The sequence below is a fragment of the Parambassis ranga genome, chromosome 3 (genome assembly GCF_900634625.1).
Source record: "Parambassis ranga chromosome 3, fParRan2.1, whole genome shotgun sequence".
Lineage (NCBI taxonomy): Eukaryota > Metazoa > Chordata > Actinopteri > Ambassidae > Parambassis > Parambassis ranga.
Genome location: NC_041024.1, coordinates 14,901,367 through 14,923,090, shown reverse-complemented (window position 1 = coordinate 14,923,090; position 21,724 = coordinate 14,901,367). Strand labels below are relative to the sequence as shown.

At 45.0% G+C, this 21,724-nt stretch overlaps 1 protein-coding gene across 3 annotated transcripts in view; it reads right to left on the bottom strand.

Moving 5' to 3' along the window:
* Window positions 1-71: 71 nt before the first annotated feature.
* LOC114433882 (genetic suppressor element 1-like) overlaps window positions 72-21,724 on the bottom strand; it is a 165,233-nt gene continuing 143,580 nt past the window's right edge. For all 3 annotated transcript variants that reach the window (XM_028402643.1, XM_028402646.1, XM_028402644.1), the window contains 14 exons: window positions 15,118-15,326; window positions 11,014-11,180; window positions 10,519-10,719; window positions 8,854-9,021; window positions 8,376-8,740; window positions 7,863-8,193; window positions 5,908-6,551; window positions 5,660-5,772; window positions 5,272-5,536; window positions 4,269-4,382; window positions 3,726-4,097; window positions 3,197-3,532; window positions 2,907-3,010; window positions 72-2,653 (listed from right to left, as the gene is read on the bottom strand). In XM_028402643.1, the coding sequence (XP_028258444.1) occupies window positions 2,513-2,653; window positions 2,907-3,010; window positions 3,197-3,532; window positions 3,726-4,097; window positions 4,269-4,382; window positions 5,272-5,536; window positions 5,660-5,772; window positions 5,908-6,551; window positions 7,863-8,193; window positions 8,376-8,740; window positions 8,854-9,021; window positions 10,519-10,719; window positions 11,014-11,180; window positions 15,118-15,326 (3,530 nt within the window). In that variant the 3' untranslated portion in view covers window positions 72-2,512. The remainder of the gene's footprint in view (window positions 2,654-2,906; window positions 3,011-3,196; window positions 3,533-3,725; window positions 4,098-4,268; window positions 4,383-5,271; window positions 5,537-5,659; window positions 5,773-5,907; window positions 6,552-7,862; window positions 8,194-8,375; window positions 8,741-8,853; window positions 9,022-10,518; window positions 10,720-11,013; window positions 11,181-15,117; window positions 15,327-21,724) is intronic.

Here is a 21,724-nt window from a genome sequence, read left to right as displayed (position 1 = left end):
AGACTTCTCTCAGGAAAAACTACATTAAACTTTTTCATGAACTAATACCCACAAACAGACAGCGGTTGATGTTTACCATTTTTGAAATATTTTATTTTCTTTTTTGTCTGAAATCACAGCCATATATTCATAAATACCTAATTACTACATTCAACAAAGAATATATTACATTACAATGAATTCAAACAAGTACAATTTAAAAACAGGATTTCACAGCATCTAGACATCCTCCACTGAGTAATGGGGCTATTGCATGGGCGTGCATGGGGTGGAGACACAGGGAGGCTGAGCATGAGGCTCGCCTCGCTGCACCCTTCTCCCCAGCTCGTTGGCAGCTTACCTCAGCATGCATGCTCCCTCATTTTACTGATAGGCTGCGCTGTTAGCGCTCTTCTGCTTTGAAAAAAATGACAGACTGCACTCGGGTGTTCCTATGATCTGACTTAGGCCTCATTTTTAAAAATGTTGTATGATCAAACAGGTTCTCAGATGCACTTGGATACATAAATTTAGTGTCAGTTGTGAAACTACAGTTCGTGCTTCAATGTAAGATGTAAAGTCCCTGATCACTGATGGTGGGTGTAGAATGTCCAATGTGTGGACTACAACTCATTCACATGCTCCCAATTTTTGAGGCACTTGTAACATAGAGTGTGTATGGGGAAGTTGTGCTTCTTTTGTTTGAAGTCTAAAATACGGAATCCTTCACTCTTTCACATCAACCACCGCAATGATCTACATGCCTCACTGACGTCCTTTAGGGTCTTAAGTTGTACATAGGCTGGAGTTACTGAGTATAAAGTCAGTGTGAAATACTAGCCAAATCTCAGGGCAGCGTTGATGAGGGCCTACAAATTGTAAACAGGTTTGCGCGGTAAAGCTACCCTTTGTGTGTTATATGTACCAGGAAAGCCCAGTTTGAAAAGCTGTTATGTACATCATATTGGCAACTTTGGACAGTAGGTGAGGGAGGAAGCAGTAAGGAGAGGGGCAAAGGTATTCAGCAGTGGAACATGGCCGTCCTGGTTTTAAAGTTTGGCTACCAATTTGCAACTATAATCAAAATGAAGAATCCAAAATGCTACCGTTTAGTTTTTGTTTATTTTGGCACTATGTACTCTAGTGGCTGCGGGTAAGGGCTTGATCTTATAAGGCGTAACATTATGCAAAACCGTCGTAGTTTGAGTCCAATCCTGTATTATGTTTAAAAAAAGAAAAATGAAGATCCAACGGTAGGATAAAGCATCAAAAACCATTTTTTTCTTCTGGTTTCTCAAGAAACTCTTCATGTCTTAAGAAAATAATAAGTCAGTCAAGTACTGAAGTAAAAAATATATAGCTATGTGTGTCACTGTAGATCTGGTTTCTGCATGAGAATATCACAAGCTAACTAGTCATGCCAGCAGCAGTGAAGCTGACCAGAGGAGTTGCTGAAATGGACATTAAAACAGACACATGTTGCTGTGAAGGAGGGGGGATGAGAGGGCAGGAGCCATGTCTCAGGACCTCTAAGAGGCCAGATGAGGTGGCTGTGGCTGGGTCTCAGCTGCGCAGTGCCAGGACAGAATAAGAGGAGTGCATCCTGCTTTCTCTCACTCTGCTAAATGTCTTAAAACAAGCTGTTCTGGCCAGCAGCAGTACAAACACTAAAAGCAAGGCTTTCTCTTCCAACCCAAAAAGCATAAACATATAAAAATGGCAGGCTTTTTTTCTTTCAAAAGAACAATGATTAAAGTAATAAAAACATACAAAATTCTTTTTAAGTCTTCATATTATGTACAATACAAGGCTGAAGCACCTTTTAAAATTCTTATTTTCAAATTTCTATTTTGAAATAAACATTTCCTTAATTCTTTCCAAAAAATGTGCATTTTTCTAAGTTCTTCCCTAATTTGAACAGTTCTTTGTTGTAACACAGTACCACCAGGTAGTTCTTCAGCTTTTATTCTTAAGTGCATTTCCAGTTCAAAAGCTCATGTGGCCACTGTGATAAAAATCAGTCCCAACTGACCAGAAGCCTTCGTTTGGAGATTTGGAGCTTTCAAGTCTTGTGATGACACCCTCTGGGGGCAGCTGCTCCCTCATTGGCAGGATTGTCTGTGTAGCTGTGGCGGTGAGGGATGCAGGGACTGAATAACAGAGCAGCAGGGACTGAAGAATGTGAAAAACAGGTGCCTGTGCACGTTTGTGTTGACCTACAGCTTCTCCTGCCCCGTACTCCTGCTGATTTTGTGGTTGGCTACATTGGCACACTTGAGGGGCTTGTGGCACGTTCCCGGCTTGCCACAATCCAAAGACTGCCTGTCCTTCACTGAATGGTCATGTCTCCTGTGCATTCAACTATCTATCCATTCATTCATTCCATTCATCTTTTCATTCATTCAACTTATCTAGCCAGCCATATTCTCCGTCATGGAGCCATGAGGACCAGGCCATGAAAAATAAACTCTGGGTATCAGTCTGAAAGGAAAGGTGGCTGGGGCCTGGAGGCCATCAGAATAGCATGTCAGGGTCACCTTGGAGGATAGCCTTTGTAATGACTGCCTCTCGGCCAGTGTGTCTGTGGCAGCGTCAAACACTTCCTGAAGTGCTCCAGCTCTGCTTGTAGCTTCTCCCTTTCAACCGCCAGCTTCTGTCTCTGGGACATCAGGTCCTACATGACCGAGAGGTAATAAAATATAAGCATAACAAAACTCACAAGGTCATTTCATACAAACATTATTTAGGATGGTAGAAGGAAATAAAAGACATTAAATAGTATAGTGGAAAACTAGTGTGGTCCTAAAATTACCATAATTTATTCCAAAAGTACAACATATGTGCGATCTTCTGAGGGAAAATCAAAAAGCAAGGTTTCTTGACCACTGCTAATAATATAATTACATATTGTCATGTGTGTGTCTTACCCCCATAGTATGAGACAGCTGCTCAGCAGTCAGACTGAGGTTGTAGTTCTGAGCTTCTAGTCTTCGACACTGTGTCTGCAGTACTTGTCGCTCCAGACTTTGCTCTATGTGATGACACAGAAAGAGAAACAGATGAAAAAAAAGACAAAACCGTAGTGTCGTACATACTTGGAGTGGATTTCTGCTACAAATCACTAATCTTTAAAATGATGCAAAGATTGAAGGACTATGGACAGTATGTACAGTACATTACAACACCAACCTTTTGCATGTTCAGTGTGACTGCCTACCTTCAATATATTCCTGATAAGCTTCAAATATAGATTCAATTCCCTGCCACTTGGAAACAGGAGCCTCCTCTTCTTCCTCATCCTCCTCCTCCTCAGAGTCCTCTGGACCAGACAGGTCCTCCCTCATCCCAGAGGCCTCCCTGTGCAGGGGCACTGAGAAGTGCTGCCCATTGGGCTGAGGGTGAGAGTGCGAGAGCGGATGGGGAAATGGCTGTGCATTTGAGTGAGACTGCGAATGAGGCTGCGCCGGTCGGCCAGGGGCGTTCTGGAGCTCTGGAATGTTGTAGTGAACAGAGGACTCCTGCAGGTTTGATGACTCTGACACCCCTGTGGCCCCTGTGTGAAGGAGTGACAAAGAAGAATTTAATACAGATATCTTTACAAAAAACTAACAACAAATATTGTCATGAAAAAGTTGTATGCATTTATTGCTTTAATTCAAAGGAGAAATATACTTTAAAAATCATTATTAAACACTCTGTTTCTATCAGAGGTTTGTTGGTCACAAATTGTCTGGTATCTGGTTTACCTTTGTGTTTCTGCAGAGCTTTCTGAGTGGACTGAAGCACAGATTCATGGAACTGCTGGGCAAATTCCTCCGGGGTGAAGCTGTCCCAGGGTTTTGTGCGACCATTGACGCTATGAAGACCCTCTTTAGCCGACAGGGGGAGTGGGGGTCGCAAGCTGTTTAGCAGGCTGGAGCTCCTCTTTGAGATCGGTCCCTCACTGGGCCCCCGGGCCTTGTCTGGGTAGACAGCTGGAGAAGGGGGTGCCTTTGGTCTTAATGTGTCCCCAAGGGGCTTTGGGTGGCCATTGGGGGATGCTGGGCAATGCGAGGAGGGGCTGTGTGGTCTGACATTGTGGTGGTCTTCTTCAGAGGAAGGCTGGGCAAATGCTGGATCTGGATTATTTCAGCATATGTTAGTCATGATAAGGTTCACATACCAACATGTGTAATGCTGCACTGAGAGCCAGCTTACCACATTACATGTTTACAGATTCATTTAATGTAAATTAAAGAACACTTATTAAAGAAAATTTATATGAGTATGTTCACAGGCATGTGTCTTACCAGAAATCTGTGCTGGAGGGCTCTTACACAGCGGATGCGGCGCATGTCTGATGGTATCCAGGGTTACACTCTTTTCTTTAATGGCCTGAAGCAGCTCCACTACCCGTTCATTATCTAAGATTAAACAAAAAAAATGTAGCATTAATCCTGTCCTGCCATGCTTTCATTAATACTTACTCATGTGTAAAAGGGTGTAACCTCACAGTATGTGAGGTTGTGTACTGCCACCTGTAGGCAGTTAACAGTAAACCAAGGGAATTGCATCACTATCTCTCTAAACCCACTTTTTGGACAGTGTGTAATTGTGGTCTTTTTGAGAACTAGTTTGAATATTACATTTTAGTAGGTCCTTACTTGGTGTTAGGCAAAGACTTTAATTGAAAAGGGACTGCAGGCATACATTTAGTTACAGTACGCTGGGAAATGCATTATGTCAACAAGTGTCTACAAAGACACACACAAACATGAGTGTGCGAACGTAAATAGAACTTCTACTGCACCTTTCTAACTAGGGCAATGTAAAGCATTACATTGTCCATAGTGCTTACATTGTTTAATTCAGGCTGCATATAATTTAGAGCTAAGAAGTTGACACAGTCATTTTTTCATCCCTTTTTAATTTCCTTTGAGGCTTGAGTCAGCATATGTATTATAGCCGGTAAAACAGGCAGAGCTCAGCTGAAGAAAAGCTGTAGAGCTGTTTGAGAAGCACTACTTTAAAGGGATAAATGAGCATCCCATCAGTGTGCTTCTTTACTCTGCTGAAATAAGACATCAAAGAGGAAAAATATTAGTAACAGATGAAAAAATGTGTATGGCATTTTAGGAGCACAGGGTCAGGTCTATGTTATACTCATTTCTAACCCTGTTGTTGTGTCACATAGTAAAATATATACGCCATCACTCAATAGCTTTCTTGATATAAAAAATGATTTAAACCATGGTTTATAAAGAATAGCAGAGAGATTGATTATATGTAGTATATTAACTAGAATCCCCTTACCTCTCCTCTGCTGCACAGTCACATGGGAAAGACTGAACATGGTGAGGAACCGCTTCTTATCTTCCAGCTCTGGTGCCCTTTCCATCTCCTCTGGGGTGAAGCGTGTGCTCAGTTGAGATGGAGTAGGAGTGCGTTTAGATTGCAAGGCAGGTGGCGAGGGGCTGCGCTCCCTGAGCATCCGCCTCCTCTTCCTTCTCTTCTGCTGCACCACCTCATCCCGCCGACTCACTGTGGTCAGGCCAAATACTCCCAGAAAGTCTAATTTCTGTACAGAGAAAAGTAAATCATCTTCATGTAGTTTTACCACGAGGACTCATTATATTAACATATTAACATTAATATTTCCATCGTGTAGCTCAGCAAACATATGTGTTTGCAGTGTTTTTACCTCTGAGGAGTCATCCAGCTTGAGTGGAGGCTGCTCTGCTACTCTCCTGAGATGAGCTCTCACCTCCTCCTCGTCACTCTCATCATATGAGTCATCAAGCTCATAGTAGTAACCTACAGTAAACACAAAGGTCATTCCCGACTTCCCAATTATGTTATCCCCTAATAAGAGTGTTACATTGAAATGATAGTTTATAATTTTCTGAGCATGCAATAGCGCAGGCTAACAGGTGTCATAAGGGTAAGTACCTTTCTCCCTGGCTTCCCTTCTCCTCTTCTCTTCCAGGTCCAGCTTACTGACGGGCCTCCGGTGCTGCTGAAGGAACTCATCATAGATCAACACTGTGTCTGGACCCATTCCCAGTGTGGTTACTTGTCCCACTGCTGTCCCAGTGACTAATCCTAGCCCTTGTCCATGTCTACTGTGCCCTGGGTGTCCCTGGAGGCTTTTTAGCCCAGCGCTGCTTTTTATGCTTCCCTCTAGTTCATACTGGCTAGACAGAGACAATGATGCTCTCTGCTGGCTCAAAAAGGACTGTGTGGATTTCTCTAGATCAGCAAGGAATGTGCTGGGCTCAGGTAGGCCTGGTGGACCTCTTAGAGGGGGATATTTCTCCATTGCTCCCACATCTCTCCTTCGGGCTCCATCCTCATATTTCGAAGGCCCTGGGGGCAGCCGACTGAGCTCATAGTGTCCCATCCCTGAGGGCTCATGGTTGCGTCTGGACTCTGAGGGTGTTTCTATAAGAGATGCAGGGTTCCACAGGGTAGTGGGAGGGGGAGGGTGGTGTTCACGTGGTGGCTGTGGAGGTTTGGGAGAAATGAGGGGAGGAGGGGCACCTAAGTGAGGGTGGAGTTCCCGGCTGCCTGGTTCATGGTGATTTGGTATAGATCTGTAGAGATACAATGAGACAGGAATTGTGTTAGGCATACAGTAAAATCAACAAAACAGTATTTCCCAGTCAAATACATTATACAGCGACACACAACAGTGTTCATATGCCTTGCCTCCTTCCTTCCACCCATGTCAGTATGCCTGTGGATTTGCGTGTCTGTGCAAAGCAGTGTTATCAAGCCCAGACAGAGTAGCCCAGAGCAGAGTGAGGATATGGCCAAGACACACACTGTCCTCCAGATACACAGGCCTGTTTTTGATCTGTTAGGCCAATGTACTAAGGCAATGTAAGGCATGAATGTGCACGCACACACACACAGACACACAGAATGAGAACAGTATATTGAGGCAGAAACCAGAAGAAATTTTATAACTGACAGGCTGCCAAAGAAGAAAAAGACTGACATGGGCAGGGGAAGCAGACTGATGGATTGTGAGGAGGGGAATCACACTTAATGATGAAAAAAAATGTGAAGAAAAACGTGTGTACACTGAGAACAAATCTGTAAGGAGAAACTTGAGGAGGAAAATGGTGTCGAAAAGAGGAACAAAAGAAGGCAGATGGGTTATGGACACTGTCAAAGCGTCTTTTCAAATCAAACCTGGCAGGAGCACCCGCTGCATGACCAGTCAAATTATCTATGCCTCCTGTTTGTGTTTTCTTTTCTGTGTGTGTATGCGTGAGTCAATGTGTGTCTTATCTGCAATCTGCAGCCTGTGAGCTGTGATTCTGTGATTATACTGTAGAGTTACTGATAGCAGATGTGTGCGTGCGTGTGTCCTGCTCTACCAGCATTAACCACAACCTCACTCCTGACTCACACAACACAAACAGCAGCACATTAACAAAGGAAGTAGGTAGGGGGCTTATGCGGTGCAAGGTTGAGAGGATTACTTTGCGTATCCTAACAGTCCCACTTTGCCATTCCTAGTGATGGAACAACAGTCATTACGATCCCACATCCAACATCAACCTTAACACAGCTTTCTGTTTTCCTATACGTCAGGCTGGGAGGTAACATGGACGAACATAGAGTCGATGTGCTGCTTTTGACAGGGTTTATCTTTTTTAAAATCCTTTTCCTGTCCTGTCTGAAAACAAACTTCTAAAGCCTTCCAGGCATCAAAACACAGGCACAGAGAGAGAAACCCAGTTCATAGAACTGCTTGTCTCCACCACACAACATAGGCAAACCAACACAATCACCAAGACAAATAAGTACTGCAATGCCATTTGGATAAATATATAAATGTGTTTTTGCACAACTTGGCTGCACTGCCAACTTTAGCTGTCAGGGTGACATCTTACCTGTGTGAGTCTGTCCTGTGATCTGGAGTGTCAGCCGGCCGGCCAATGTCCAGGTGCTGCTCCAGAACCTGCTGGCGGAATTCAGACACCTGGTACTGACGATCCTCTTTCTCCTGCCGCAGCTTACGCTGCCGCGCTAACCACCTCTCTTCTTCATTGGCCCTCTGAGTGATCAATGAGGCTGGGAGCCCCGTCCCTACAGCGCCGGGCCCCATGTAGAGTCCATGGCCTGAGATCAGACCAGGGACAGCATGATGTGATTGGACCACTGAAGGGTGAATTCCTGGTGGGACAGGTTTGGGAGCTGGAAGAGCGGGCTCTTTGGTTTTATCTGCAGAGGTAAAGGTCAGGGTATATAAAATGAAAGAAATGTTAAGGTTACATATTATCATCGGTTGTTGCTGATACAGCTGAGACAGCTTTAGTTCAGTTTTAGTAGAGGTGTTTTTTGCAGACAAGTGTTTATAAAAAATAGGATTGTAGCTGATAGAGTTTTAAGGCATGGACACATACCAGCCCGACTAGGGGTTAGTCTTTCAGGCTTGGTTCGTTCCTCCTGTCCTCTCATGGCATGGAGCTCAGCCAGGTAGTGGTTCTCCATGGCCTTTGATGCCTGCAGCTCCTTCTCCCTGAGCGCCCTCTCCTTCTGCCTCTCCAGTTCCTTCTCTCTTTCCCTCTCCTTCTCGCGCTCTCTCTCACGCTCCCGTTCACGCTCGCGCTCCCTCTCCCTCTCTAGCTCCTTTTCCCGTTCTCGCTCCCTCTCTCGTTCTCTCTCCCGCTCCTTTTCTCTCTCTGCCTCACGCTCCCTCTCTTTCTCACGCTCACGTTCCCGTTCACGCTCCCTTTCTCGCTGCCGCAGTTCATCCTCCAGCTGAAGCCTTAAAAAAACACAAAGTGGAAAAGAGAAGTCAGTGAAATCAGAAAGGACAACACAAAATCATGGCACACTGCTGTGCTCTACTTATATGCACAGAAATGCAAAGGATTTTACCTCTCAGACTGCAGTGCTGACAGGGAAGGGTGTGTGAAGTCCCCAGGATAGCGGACTCCTGGTAGGTGCATGTGAACAGCAGAGGGATGGATGGGGGGTAATGCTCCCCCTGTTGGCAGTGGATAGAAAGGTGACCTCAAAGCAGAGAGGCAGAACGGGTCATCCATCCTGGAACATAAGGATTACAATAAAAAAAGAGAAAGAGAAAAAGGAGTCAGTCTCCCTTGTGATATCGCAGCGTTCACTTTCATTAACCTGCGTGCCTCCATCCCCTAAAGCGACGACATCACAGGGTCCTCCATCTTTCAATGAGGCAGCAGAGTCTGTCAACTACCCTCAATCACCACACAGCAGCCAGCAAGAGACTGTGCTATATGTTGATGCACAACTGTATCTTTCTGTGTGTGTGTGTCTGCATGTACGTGTGTGACATCTACTGCTCAACCCCTCATTAAATCCATTACAGTGCAGTGTGTGATGGCTGCTGCAGTCCTGTGATCTTGCTTGGTTGACAGACCAGGGCCACGGCTGTGTGATAGCTCACAGCAAGCAGGGCCCTTCTCAACACACACACATCCACAGAGTCCACGTGATCACACATTGTATACCTTTTAAATCTTATTTTCAACAGGGCTACTGTGCTGTTACGCTGGTAAAGAACACTTTGACAGCAGGGTATTCCCAAAGGTAAATATAAACACCTCAGATTCTTTTCTACTGATTTCTTACAAGCACACATGAACAAACTTTAAAGATAAAAACAAACCAACCAGCTGTTGTTCTCTTTCCCCCATTTTATTTACATCTATAACCTTGCTTGGATATGAAAACAAGAAAAAATGAGTCATCTCTTAACTGGGGTGGCTTAGACAGCTTTAAAACATATAGAGCTTTACAAACTCACTGTTCATGTTTCAAGCCACAAAAACTGTCAAATAAGTGGTTTTCTGTCTTGTGTTATAACTAAGTGCACTGAAATTTGCACTAACAAAAGTGTCATCATTATAGCACCTCTGAAGGATGTCCTTGTATGACAGCCTACCGCTCTGCAGCCACTGGCAATAAACATTAATGTACATCAATTTTTAATCACTGTGTTAAAAGCATTTTGACACAGCTGACCTGGATATTTTCAGAGAGAAGCTTTTTGGAAGCGGCCTGTCAAATGAACACTTATGTTATACAATACTTAGTATATTCACATCCAACAGTACAGTTGACAGTTGATTTGATATTGGTCATTAAAGAAGCATGTTCTGTTTCTGATTGGGTAACCTGATTCAGGCTTTTTTCTGATATATTGTTACTTTTCAGCATGTGACATTGAACATACATACAGTGCATTAAAAGCTTTTTTAAACATTGCAAATTACCCAATGCACATTTTTTGTATATTTTATTAACCTGTCTGTTTTCTGTACCACCATCTGTCTTAGTCACATCTCACTTCATCTCTCCCCTAGCTTAAACAAAAACAAAAAACAAATCTTCAATAAAGCTCTACCACTGGGAACTTACATTCAAGGTCAGTTATAAACTTAGCCATTTACTGCTGAGTCTAAACAGCACATATTCTTCATTCAGTTTTATGCGCTGGTTTTGCACAATTTGTACTCAGAGGAAAAGGGTGCCACATCAACAAAACAAATGACTGAAAAGATGTACCTGTATGGCGTGAAGGACGGGTGGGGCAGGTAGCTGGGGTGGTAGTATGCAGCTGCAGCAGCTGCTGTAGCAGGGTCCAGGCCCAAGGGCAAAGAGGGCATACGGAGGGCATCCTCAGTTGTGGCATAAGGCCGAAAACCTCTGAGATACTCCTCTGGCACAGGACCAGGGGGTACTGCATTAGGCAACTGTCTGGGCAGGCTGCAGGTAATAGAAGGAGATGAGGCACAACGGAGGACAGATATGGTTAGTTTGATTTGTTTGTGTTCACTGTTGTGGAAACTCATTAGTTTTCACCAAGAAACTATATAGATTAAAATTGTTTCTCAACACCAGTGTCAACAAGACAAATGTGTGTTGCTGCTGCTTATTCCAGCGAGATTAATCTACCCATAAATAATCAATTGTACACTTAAATCAATACAAGCAGAAACTTCTTTTATGTGGACTTTGCAGATCTGATGAAACAGTGCAGTGTAGCAGTGGTTGACTCACTTTAGAGGCTGAAAACGTGAATCCTGCATGACAGCACCAGGGGTGAGACCAAAGGCATAGGGATTTCCCAAGAGGTGAGCAGGGACAGAGGGGCCACCCTTTTCCTGGGAGAGAGACCCCTCTGCAGCCAGACGTTCCCTGCTGGCCCCGCGAGGCCCCGAGTCAGCCTGCAGAGAGATACAGCAAAAGAGTCTTAGTCATTGTTAGTGAGGACCTGTGACCGTCACGCTTGTCACTGCTCATGAAGCCCATCCTGAGGGGGAAAGACAGGGCAAAGAATAGGCCTGTTTGTGTTGTGACAGCCTCCCTCACCCTCTTTTCCTACCTCAGGCACTTCTATACATTTTCTCACACACACACTACCTCACAGTAACAGACTCAACACTTCTTAGAGAAAAAAAAATGTTGAAATGGAGGAGGCAGGCAGAGTCATAAAATAACAGACTCACTTTCTAATTGTAAACAAGAGATGTCATCCTTATGATCGATGAGAATGTGGTAATGGCAGACAACAGCAGTGCTCCTAGGGAGATGACGACTTTGATCTTAGCAAAACGTGTGCCTGTGAGTGTGCACACATATCTTATGCACTTCTACAGGGAGGACAACAAAGTCCAAAAAGCAACATGCCTCTGCCTCTGTTTCTGTTTCTTCCTTCTCCTTCACCTTCCCTCCCTCTCGTTGGCAGCAAGCCTGGTCTCACTTATCCAATCCCACAACAAACACACACAGACACTCAGCAGGCGCATACACCGTTTCAGCGCTACAAAGACATCCTGCTGAGGGAGTGGGAGTGCATTTTTGAAGCTTTGGTTTCCCTCTGCCAACAAATGCAATTGCAGCAGTGAAAAACCTACAACGCCGGTATGTTGTACAAGGAAATTGTTTATCGAGGGATATACAGTTGAGGAAGGTTTTCACAGAATTGGTGAAACACTTATCTCTTGAAGTTGAATAAGGAACACGTAAAAAGAATAGAAGCATGAAGAAAGGATTGTGAAGCAATAAAAAAAGGTGCGCAAGAGGAGAAGGCAGTTCTTGCCCCACTGAATTAACCTTTGTGCTCCCTGGGATTAGAGGGAGACCTTACAGCAGAGCTGGCCTCTCTCTCTCTCACTACTGCCTCTGATAATACAAATCCCATTTAGTGAGCCATTACCTCGACGTCCTGTTCCACTGACCCTGGCTGACACTGATGCGCTAACAGCCAATCTTAAATGCCTCTAATGTTTAGACTCCCCTTAGCACCCTTTGTATCTCAGACCAACTCCTCTCACACACACTTTGTAGTAATTGGATGTTACAGTTTGTTACTTTTGTATTGTTTTTGTGCTTCACTAAACAGTACTTTAGCTTTCAAAGCTAGCCATCTCTATTGTGGGCCCCCATCACAACCCTTTTATGGCCACAAGGAAAGGGTGAATGTTCCCCCGTGCTTTCATATACCTCCAATTAAAAATCAAACAGTGGTTTAGAGGTTTTGCCTTTTTCTTTATTCATCATTCATTCACTTTCTTTTCTAAAACCACATTTTGTTACTCATAAGTGCTCTACTCCTTTCAGTCACACTGTCACTTTATCAGTTGTGTGTCACCATGATGACAACTTTGCTGACCGAGTGACTGGCGTTTAGCTAAGCTGTCATTGTTTGAATAGTGCTAGTGCTACATGTCTGGGTAGTTATTTACACATGAGTGTTAAGCACACTGCCCCCAAGTGTCAGCTTTGTTTGGGTGTGTGTCCCAGCATATGTAGGGAGGAGAGCAAATTAATAATAGAAGTAAATCACTGCCTATCTGCAATTTTTTTAGGCAATAGTTGGCATCAAGCTGGAAGGTGCAATTTGTCTCAGGGGCAGGGTTAAATAGCAACTGGTGTTAATCCAATGATTACCACTAAATGATATCTGTTCTTTTCCCACAAATATCACTTTATCATGTGTTTTATGGTTGATACTGTTTTGAAAGAATAAGTCTCTTCTACATGTGAAATGAACATGAAATTAAGTGCTGACATCTGCTTGAACATAGTCAATATGTGTGCATTTGTGTAGCGCTGCATGACTGTATGCATGCACACTTTCAGAAACTCATGCAAAGGTGTGAGTGGAACAGGTCTGAACTTTGAAAAAAAAGACCTTCCATTCCCATTAGAGAGCCACCTGAGCCACTCAGGCACCTACACATTCAACCAGCCATCCCACTTTGACCTTTCAGTTGCCAAAAAACATGGCCTTCTATTCTCAAAGACACACTATTCACCAGCAGACTGTCATTCGCACACACTACAGAGCACAAATACAAGCATTCAAGCTCAAAGACACATCCATTAACAGCCATCTTCCTCTGTGTGAGCCAGGCCCCTGTAACCCTCAGTGAGGGTGGGAGACCCCGCACATTGTAGAGTGCTCGTTTACGCCTCTCAGATGGAGCCATGAATCCAAATTGCCAATTATAAAGCAATTACAGGCAGCAGCGGGAGCAGACTCCTGCAGTCATTAAAGCAAAATGCCAACGCACCAAGCCCTCCCTCCTTCATTGCCTTGCCTATCAACCCCCCCGAAGACAGACTCATATCTCAGCCAGAGACAGAACAGCCCTCTAACACAGAGAGAGCAGGACACTTGCACTTGTCCTGGAGCAAACAACAAGTTTTTCTTAGATGCTTATACACTGCAGTCTCTATTCATCATTTTCTCTTTTCTATCATTCTGACAACATGGACATTTTGATTGTGTGCACTTTGTGACCATAGTTGTTGTGCCATGTGCTTGCTCAAGTAGCACCACAGAAACGGGGGAGATGCGTTGATGCCGTGTTCTTGACACGTCCCTGCTGCTGTCCCCAAAACCTCTACCCCCTCATCACAACCTTTTGTCCACATCACCTTCGTTAACTGCCTCATTCTTTGGCTGAGTGGCCTCAAGGCTGCATGTAGAGGCACCATGAACCCAGTGACAAGACCTTTTTAATTTGAGCTTGACCTCTTCCACACACACAAAAAACACTGTTCAAACCACACAAACACATGCAGGCAACAAAAATGTATAGAGAATTAGAAACAAATATATGGAAGATTGCGATATGAGGTTTATTTTGGCTTTTTATTTTTATATATTGTGGCTTTTAAACTGCAATGCTAAAGAAAAGACAAAAAGGGTGACGTCACTGTGAGAGCTCCCTTGTCTCTCCAGCCCCTGCCAGCTTTGGCTGACCCTTGAACTGCCAAAGGGTCAATTCGTAAAAGCTACAGAGGGTGAGGGTGGAGGGATGGAGGGGTGGAGGTTCCAGGAGTGAGGACAATGGCCTGAATGCTACAACACATTGCTGGCTGACTGACCTCTTTACTCACCCTTCACTATCCCCACCCCCCACCCCTTCTGTTTGACTCTGGGGAACCGTCAAAGTGTCTAAGAGAGTTTCCGCATGTTGCTGTGTGCTGTTCATAACCGTGCACTTGGCCTCAACCATTAGCCCTGAGCTGAGATAAGAAGGCTTAAAGCAAGACCATAATCCATAATCCACTCCTTATCAAAGCAAGCAGCTCTCCCTCTTTCTTCCTCTTTCTACCCCCAAGTAGGTGTCAGGCTGACAAGGCAAAGGATGCAACTGACTGCTTAGGTGAACACCCTGTGCCTAAAGGTGATGTTGTTGGGTTTAGGAGGCTCATTGCTGCAGCTTGGAAGGGGCTGGTCTCAGGGCCAAGTAGGAGAGGGGCTTTAGGAGCACAGATGTTAGCTGCCGTTGAGGCTGTCACCTCGATGTCCCCATGGCAGCTGGTATTGTTTAACGCATGAAGCCATTGGGTTGGAGGGGGGGGGGGCATTCATAGACCTGCCAGCTATGTCACATGTACATATGTCAAGTACATTCTGCCACTCTATACAATGCAGGGTAGCTACAAATCCATTCATCCTCAAGAGCCTGTCTGTGTGCACATTTGTGCATTGAGGAAAACTGAATGTCGCTTTAACAGTGAGATAAGAGACAGAGAGACGAAAACAGAAACTAAGCAACATACACAATCTTAGACTTCTAAAAGAGCAACTGAGGAAAGGGAGTGGATATAAGGTCAGTGTGAGTGGGTGCTTGAATGTGGGTTTACCTGGCGTCCCTCGGTCCTCCACAGGCCGTTACTCGTCTTTGTTGGAGCAATGGTGACTACAGGTGGAGTGTTTGGCACACTGTGGCCTGTTGGGGGAACCAAGACTGGTCCTGGACCAAGAGGGCCCCTTTTGGGTGTACTGACTGGAGAGCTGTGGTTTGTGGCTGGGGAGGACACAGGAGATGACTCACTGCTGATGGAGGATGCAGCTGGAAAAGGACAGGGAAAATGACATGAAAGAGATGAAATAAAATCCATTAAAGTAATAATGCTCATAGTTTATGTTTTCCTTTTTTAATGTAAGACTAATGTAATATCACCATAAACTTGTAGCTGTTTACCAAGGGAATAAAAAGGAGTTGCAGCAACATAAAGCAAACAAATAATGCACACACACACACACACACACACACACACACTTGGCCAGATGGATGGCTCTAGGCATCTTTTATGAAGTGACAGTGATCAGGATGAGCAGCCCTGTGAGAGTCACACAGCCTTGACATGCAGGACACACATGCGTGTGCGCACACTCATACACACCACAGGAACACACTGCTTGAAAGCGAACTACCGTACTGTACGTATATGCGGCGCTTGCAGCCACACACTGTTTCTCCCTCTACCACACACACACACACATACACAGCAGGTGGTGAAAAGCTGGCCCAATGAGCTTCTCGCCTGCGCTGTAGCTGTGCCACATTAACAAAGCCCTCCAGGGAAACCCTGTAGCGCAGGGTCACGGTCTGGTCACATGCCTCGCTTTCCACACATCTCGCTTTCTCTCTCTGTCTAGTTCCAAAGCTCTCACATTATATTCTCACATTCATGTACATATATCACTGCAATGTGCCTCTATACAAGCTGCAGTCACCTCTTCCTTTTACCATTTTTTGCTCTCTCTCCTTTTAACCTATGTGTTTTCTATGCATCCTCTCATTCCTTCGCTTTTCTTCTAGCCTCTTCTTCTCTTGACAGTACAGTGTGCTGTATGTCTCCACTCAGAACGAGCGCAGCATTACACAGTCAAACTGGGTCACAACCCTCTCAATGGGACACACACTCTGGTGCTGCAAAAAGGACAGCAATAGATGTGTGCTTATGTGAGCAGGTAGTGTGCTTTTGTGCATCATTGGGCTTTCATGCAGCCATGTAAAAAAAAAAAAAGGTAGCTGAAACCTCAGGCCAGTTTCAGGTCTGCTTCCTCTCCAATTATCACCATCAGAACAAAAACCACAGATCTACCCAACCGCCATTTCTTTCCTGCTTCGGTTTCCATGGCAACATAACCTAACAGACAATGTCAGCTTACAGTAGGTGCGGTCAGGTTATTGAATGGTTTTAAATACTTCATTCTGACTAATACTACTGAATAATAGCAGGAATCAATAAATGCTGTGAGGTGATGTCTAGAGAAAATTTTAAAATCTATGTGTGAGCTGACAAGGGTGGGGTGGGAAGGGGGTGGGGGCAAAATGTGAAAAAAAGTTGTACAAAGAAAAGATGGTGATGATACATGTGAGGTTAGACATGAAAATGAAAAATGATAGGAGATAGGGAGTGATTGGGAAATCACACAGACACACGCACACAAACACAGTGAGTGAGCCTGCAAAAGAGGTGCGAGGTGAGGCGAGAGATGGAGCGGAAAGAAAAGCAGAGAGATAAGGGGTGCAGATGGGTGAGTGGGTGGTGGGTGTGGGGGTTTTGAGGGGGGCAGTCATATCTTGTCTGCACAATGGCAATTAGCGGCCTAATCCTCCCCCCTCACCTTGGAGAGCCATTACTCTCCCCTGCAAGACTAGGCCAATCAATAGCAGCCCACTCAGCCTGGGGAATGGAGCTACACTTAATACAGCTCTAGTGTCACATCCTATTCACTCATCACACATAGACATCATAGACTCTTGCAACATGCATACACAAGGATGGGGGAACAAATAAAGCTGGAGGGAGGGAAGAGGTGGTGGTGGTGGTGGGCTGATCACAGTGATTCTGAACTGCTAAGCAACAGACCTCTACTCCATCTATCTCCCTCACTCCACCTCTCTCTCCCCCATCTCCTCCCCATCCTTCTCCTTTTCCATGTAGAGGCAGAACAGACCAGAGAAGAGGCTGGGCAGACTAAATAATTAAGAGAGCAGGAAGAGGAGCAGGTGAGAGGAAGAAGGAAATAAAAGAAAAAAGAGCCGTCTCCCAACAGCTTCATTCTCTTGTTGCTGCTCACAGAATCTTTGTACACTTCTAGGCGTCTTTGCATACGCACACAAAAACACCAACAGCTATTATTCTTCTATCACTGCTTCCTCCTCCTCCTCTCCAACAATACCCCACACAAACACCACCCACCCACCACCTCTTCATACACCCTCCTTCGTTTTCCTTCTGTTTGTCAAACGCACTGCCTGCCAACCAGACGTAGATCTGTCAGACTCTGTGCACAATTTTCATAAACACATTTACCATACTTGAGGCCAATATTGGCAGTGAAATATGTCAGTGGTTACATCTCTGCGTGTGTTCATCTACTATATGTATGTTTATCCCACTGCTTTAACCATAGAAAGTCATGTGTTTCCATAAGCCTCTTTCTTTTATCAAGCCTCCATCCCTCCTCAAAGATTTCCTCTTACTTTTTTAAACCCCCTCCAGTAATTGCCATAAACCAATGCATCTGTTGCCCCTCCCTTATATCACACTGTCATGTGATAGGGGAAAAAAACCTATATGTGGGACATACGACTGGCACCAAACTGGTGTCATTTCTGCCATATGCTCCACCCCCTCCATCTATACAGCGAGAAGATGGCCACACATGCTGGCCCTGTAGGGATCGGAGGAGAAGGAATGAAGCACTAGCCTGCGTCCCCAGAGTGTAAAATGGGCTCATCAGCTCTCAACCTGCACTTCATTAGCAGTACTGATTGTCACTTGCTTGGTGTGTTGGGGTGTGTGTGGTGTGATGATGGGGTCGGGAGGGGGATGCAGAGAAAGAGAAAGACAGAAGGAGAGGAGAGAAGAGAAAAAGAGAGAGAGAGAGAGTGCTGTCTTAGTCCCAAGCTGTGTGTGATTAATGTGAAGCTCCTTTCTCTATCGCCTCCTCTATTACGAGTCCCACTCTCCCAGACTGCCTCCACACTTGACCGCTCAAGCTGAGCCACACATGCGTGCACACACAGACACCCAAAAGACACAACCAGCAGCAATAAACAAACAATCCAAGCTTTGGTCAGTGGCTAAGGCCAAGTGTACCTGCATAGACAGAACATTTTATTTACCTTAGCCACTGACCCAATGAAAGTGAGAGATGATCAGTTCATTTATTCAGCAGCTATAGTGTCTCTGAACCTCCGAAGCCTGGATAGAAAGACAACGCTACACAAAAATGCCCTACTGTTGCCAAACAGCCCCTTCCAATCCTGTGCCACCACCACCACTGTCAGAACAGCCAAGCATAGCCAGCCCTGCCAGGCTGCTCTCCTCCACCCCGCCAACACACCCACCCCACCCCACACCTCCACCCTCGCAGCGTGCATTACAACAACATCAGCACTTAATTAAACAGTCCATTTCACACCTGGTGTGCATAGCAGTGCCCAGCCAACCCTGCATCCATATGCCACCCCACCAGCACACACTAGCACAAGCCTCAACATGTGCACGCTAACACACAAACAAAGTGATGCACACACACATTGCACACACCTGCTACTACAGTCTTGGCCATGCACTGACAACACAACACAAAGCCTGTAATCTGCATCATTGAGTTGGGGGAGGGGAGAGAGGCACAGTGTGTGTTGCTGTGCCAGTGAGAGAAAGGAAGACGGTACAAGATGGCGGATGGAAATAAGAGGAGCAATCCTCTGTGCCTTCTGCTGACTATACAAACTGTATATTATGCTTAAATGCAGCTTCACTACTAACCAGAATCACAAGAGGTGTAAGGTTACTGTGTATATGGAAATAGAAAGGGAAAGTAAATGAGCTTGTTTGTGAGTGTTTCAGGGACAGTCACGGCCTGAAGGGTTTTGCCTTTGAGAAACACATATACACAGATACACATGCACACACAGACACAGACAGACACAAGCACACACACACAGACACACTGAGCACAGCAAGGCTGTGCGAGCTCCAGGCAGGCTCCAGATGGAGAGGTCAGAAACACACTGCCCTGCTGTCCCAGCATGCTCTGGGCTCCTAGAAACAAGGGAAGCCTCCGGCCACACACATACACACACAAACATACAGATACACACAACGTAAGCAACACCTCAGGTTTTCACAAATCTACTAATTACTTCCTATTTCTCTTTTTTCCAGCCAGTTTATTCAGTCTATCTTGTATACCTCTAGTCTCCCTTCTTTTTATTCTCTCTCCAGGCAGCATACTACAGTTGATATGAACACAGTAATGAAACTCACGGTGTTTATGTGTGTCAGAAAGTGTGAGAAAAAAAACAAATGAGAGGATTAAACCCAGATCTCCCTAATTAATCAGATATCAGCAGGTCTGCCTTTTGGAGGCAGTGTGTGCTATCCGTGTCTGTGTTTTCTTGTACATGTTAGTGCTACAGTGTGTTCTTTTGCAAGTGTTCATTGGATGAGAGTGTGTCCTTTTTGCTGCTCCGATACTCATTATCCATCACCTCCCCTCTTCAGCACAGCGCTCACTACACAGAGCTATTCATTATACTCGCCACAGACAAGTGACGATGTATGTGTCTGTGAGTGCGAAATGGGTGTGTGGGTGTGTATATAAACAGCAGCCGTGCTCAGGGTCTTAAATCAGTACAGCAGCCGGTGGCAGTGATACTAGTGCTCAAACCTAACTAATTCCTCAAGGCACTAGGACACTGAGTCATGGCATCTCATATTTACAGCACTACTCAGCTCAAAGCATCAACCAGAGGGCAAGAGAGAAAAAGAGGTTGAGTCAAAAGGTAATGAAAGGACAGCAGGCTGCTGCATGCAAAGAAATCATAAGGCTTACATGGTTGCAAAGACAACTGTTTGTATGTGTGGGGGTGTTTGGGTGTGTGCTGCCTATAAATACAGGCTCTGCAGACAGAGAAGTGACTGAACTCTATAGGCCTCTTGTCTCTCTGCCCACCCTGGAGCCGGTGCTCCTAACATGGGCAGTTGCCTCTTATGCCTAACGGCTGACTCACCCACACATCACTACCTACTCCAACCAGGCAGTACAGTCAGCAGGACTCAAAAATAACAAAGGGGCTTTTTGTGCCTTTAATAAAAGGTGGCAGAGTTTCATTAGACAAGATGTGCTGTCTGTTTATATGACAAAGACAGACAGGAGCTCCCGGCTTTGGCAGATTGTGAGTTAAGAATCAAATGGCACACACTTATTCTCACCTTGCTATGCAGCATAAAATAAGTATTAAAAAGCATGACCAAGCAAAGTATATATGTAGATGAATGTGACCAAGCAATGAGCTCTCTGCAAATGACAAAACAAAGCAACAGAGATAAAAAAGAAAATTTCCATCTAAAAAGATGAGTCCACAACAAAATGAAGGTGGGAACAGATTTTTCGGTTTGACCGAAAGAGAAAGTAACATTGCTGGCATGCAGGCATGAAGGAATGAGGAGAGATGAAGGGGTGAAGGACTGAGAGGGAGGTGAGGAGATGTTGAGTCTGAGCACTGTCTCTATGTGAGTAATAAATCATCTGCAGGCCTCTGGGTCCCAGACTGCAGTGGGCTTGGGAGCAAAGTGTCCAGGGACAGCCAGGAAGGAGGGGACCATCTGATTTAAGAGCCAGAGCAAGGGTGGACAGCTGGAGTAGCTGGGCCTCTCTGGAGCCAAGGCATAAAGCCACACACACACATATATGCATGTACACACACACACACACAAACACACACACACACACACACACACACACACACACACACACACACACACACACACACACACACACACACACACACACACACACACACACACACACACACACACACACACACACACACACACACACACACACACACACACACACACACACAGAGTTGAACTCTGATTCCATACGGAGATGCTTCCTGGTGAGGCACTCACATGCAGATTTTGCTTTATAGGTTTGTCTGCATATTTAACTATGAAAAATTAAGAGACACTTGGGCACACATGAAAAATGCTTGCATGTAAATGCCCACTTTGAATAATGTTTTACTCTTAAAGATAATATAAAATGAATAACTGGTAACTCAAGCTTCTTGTGATTACTTGATATGCGTACTAGACAGGAAAGAGCTCTGGAAGACCTGGATTCTTCATGTGTGTAGCCACCAATTTTTGATGGGGAAGTGGAGAGTCTCACACTGACAAGCACACCCAAGCGTACGTGGACTCACACACAGCACATTAAGTGGGTCAGCTAGAGTAGCTCCTCTTCATAACAGCATCTCGAGGGACACCAACTAATTCAATCCTGTGTGAATATCACTTCGTAGCTATTAGCAGTTCTACACAGATATACATACCAGCTTTGTGGAGTATGCATGTATGCAAACAGAGTTGCAATAAACTCTATAGTGCACTTTCAAAATGTCACTTCAGAGTTGTGCAGGGGGAGTGGCTTTAC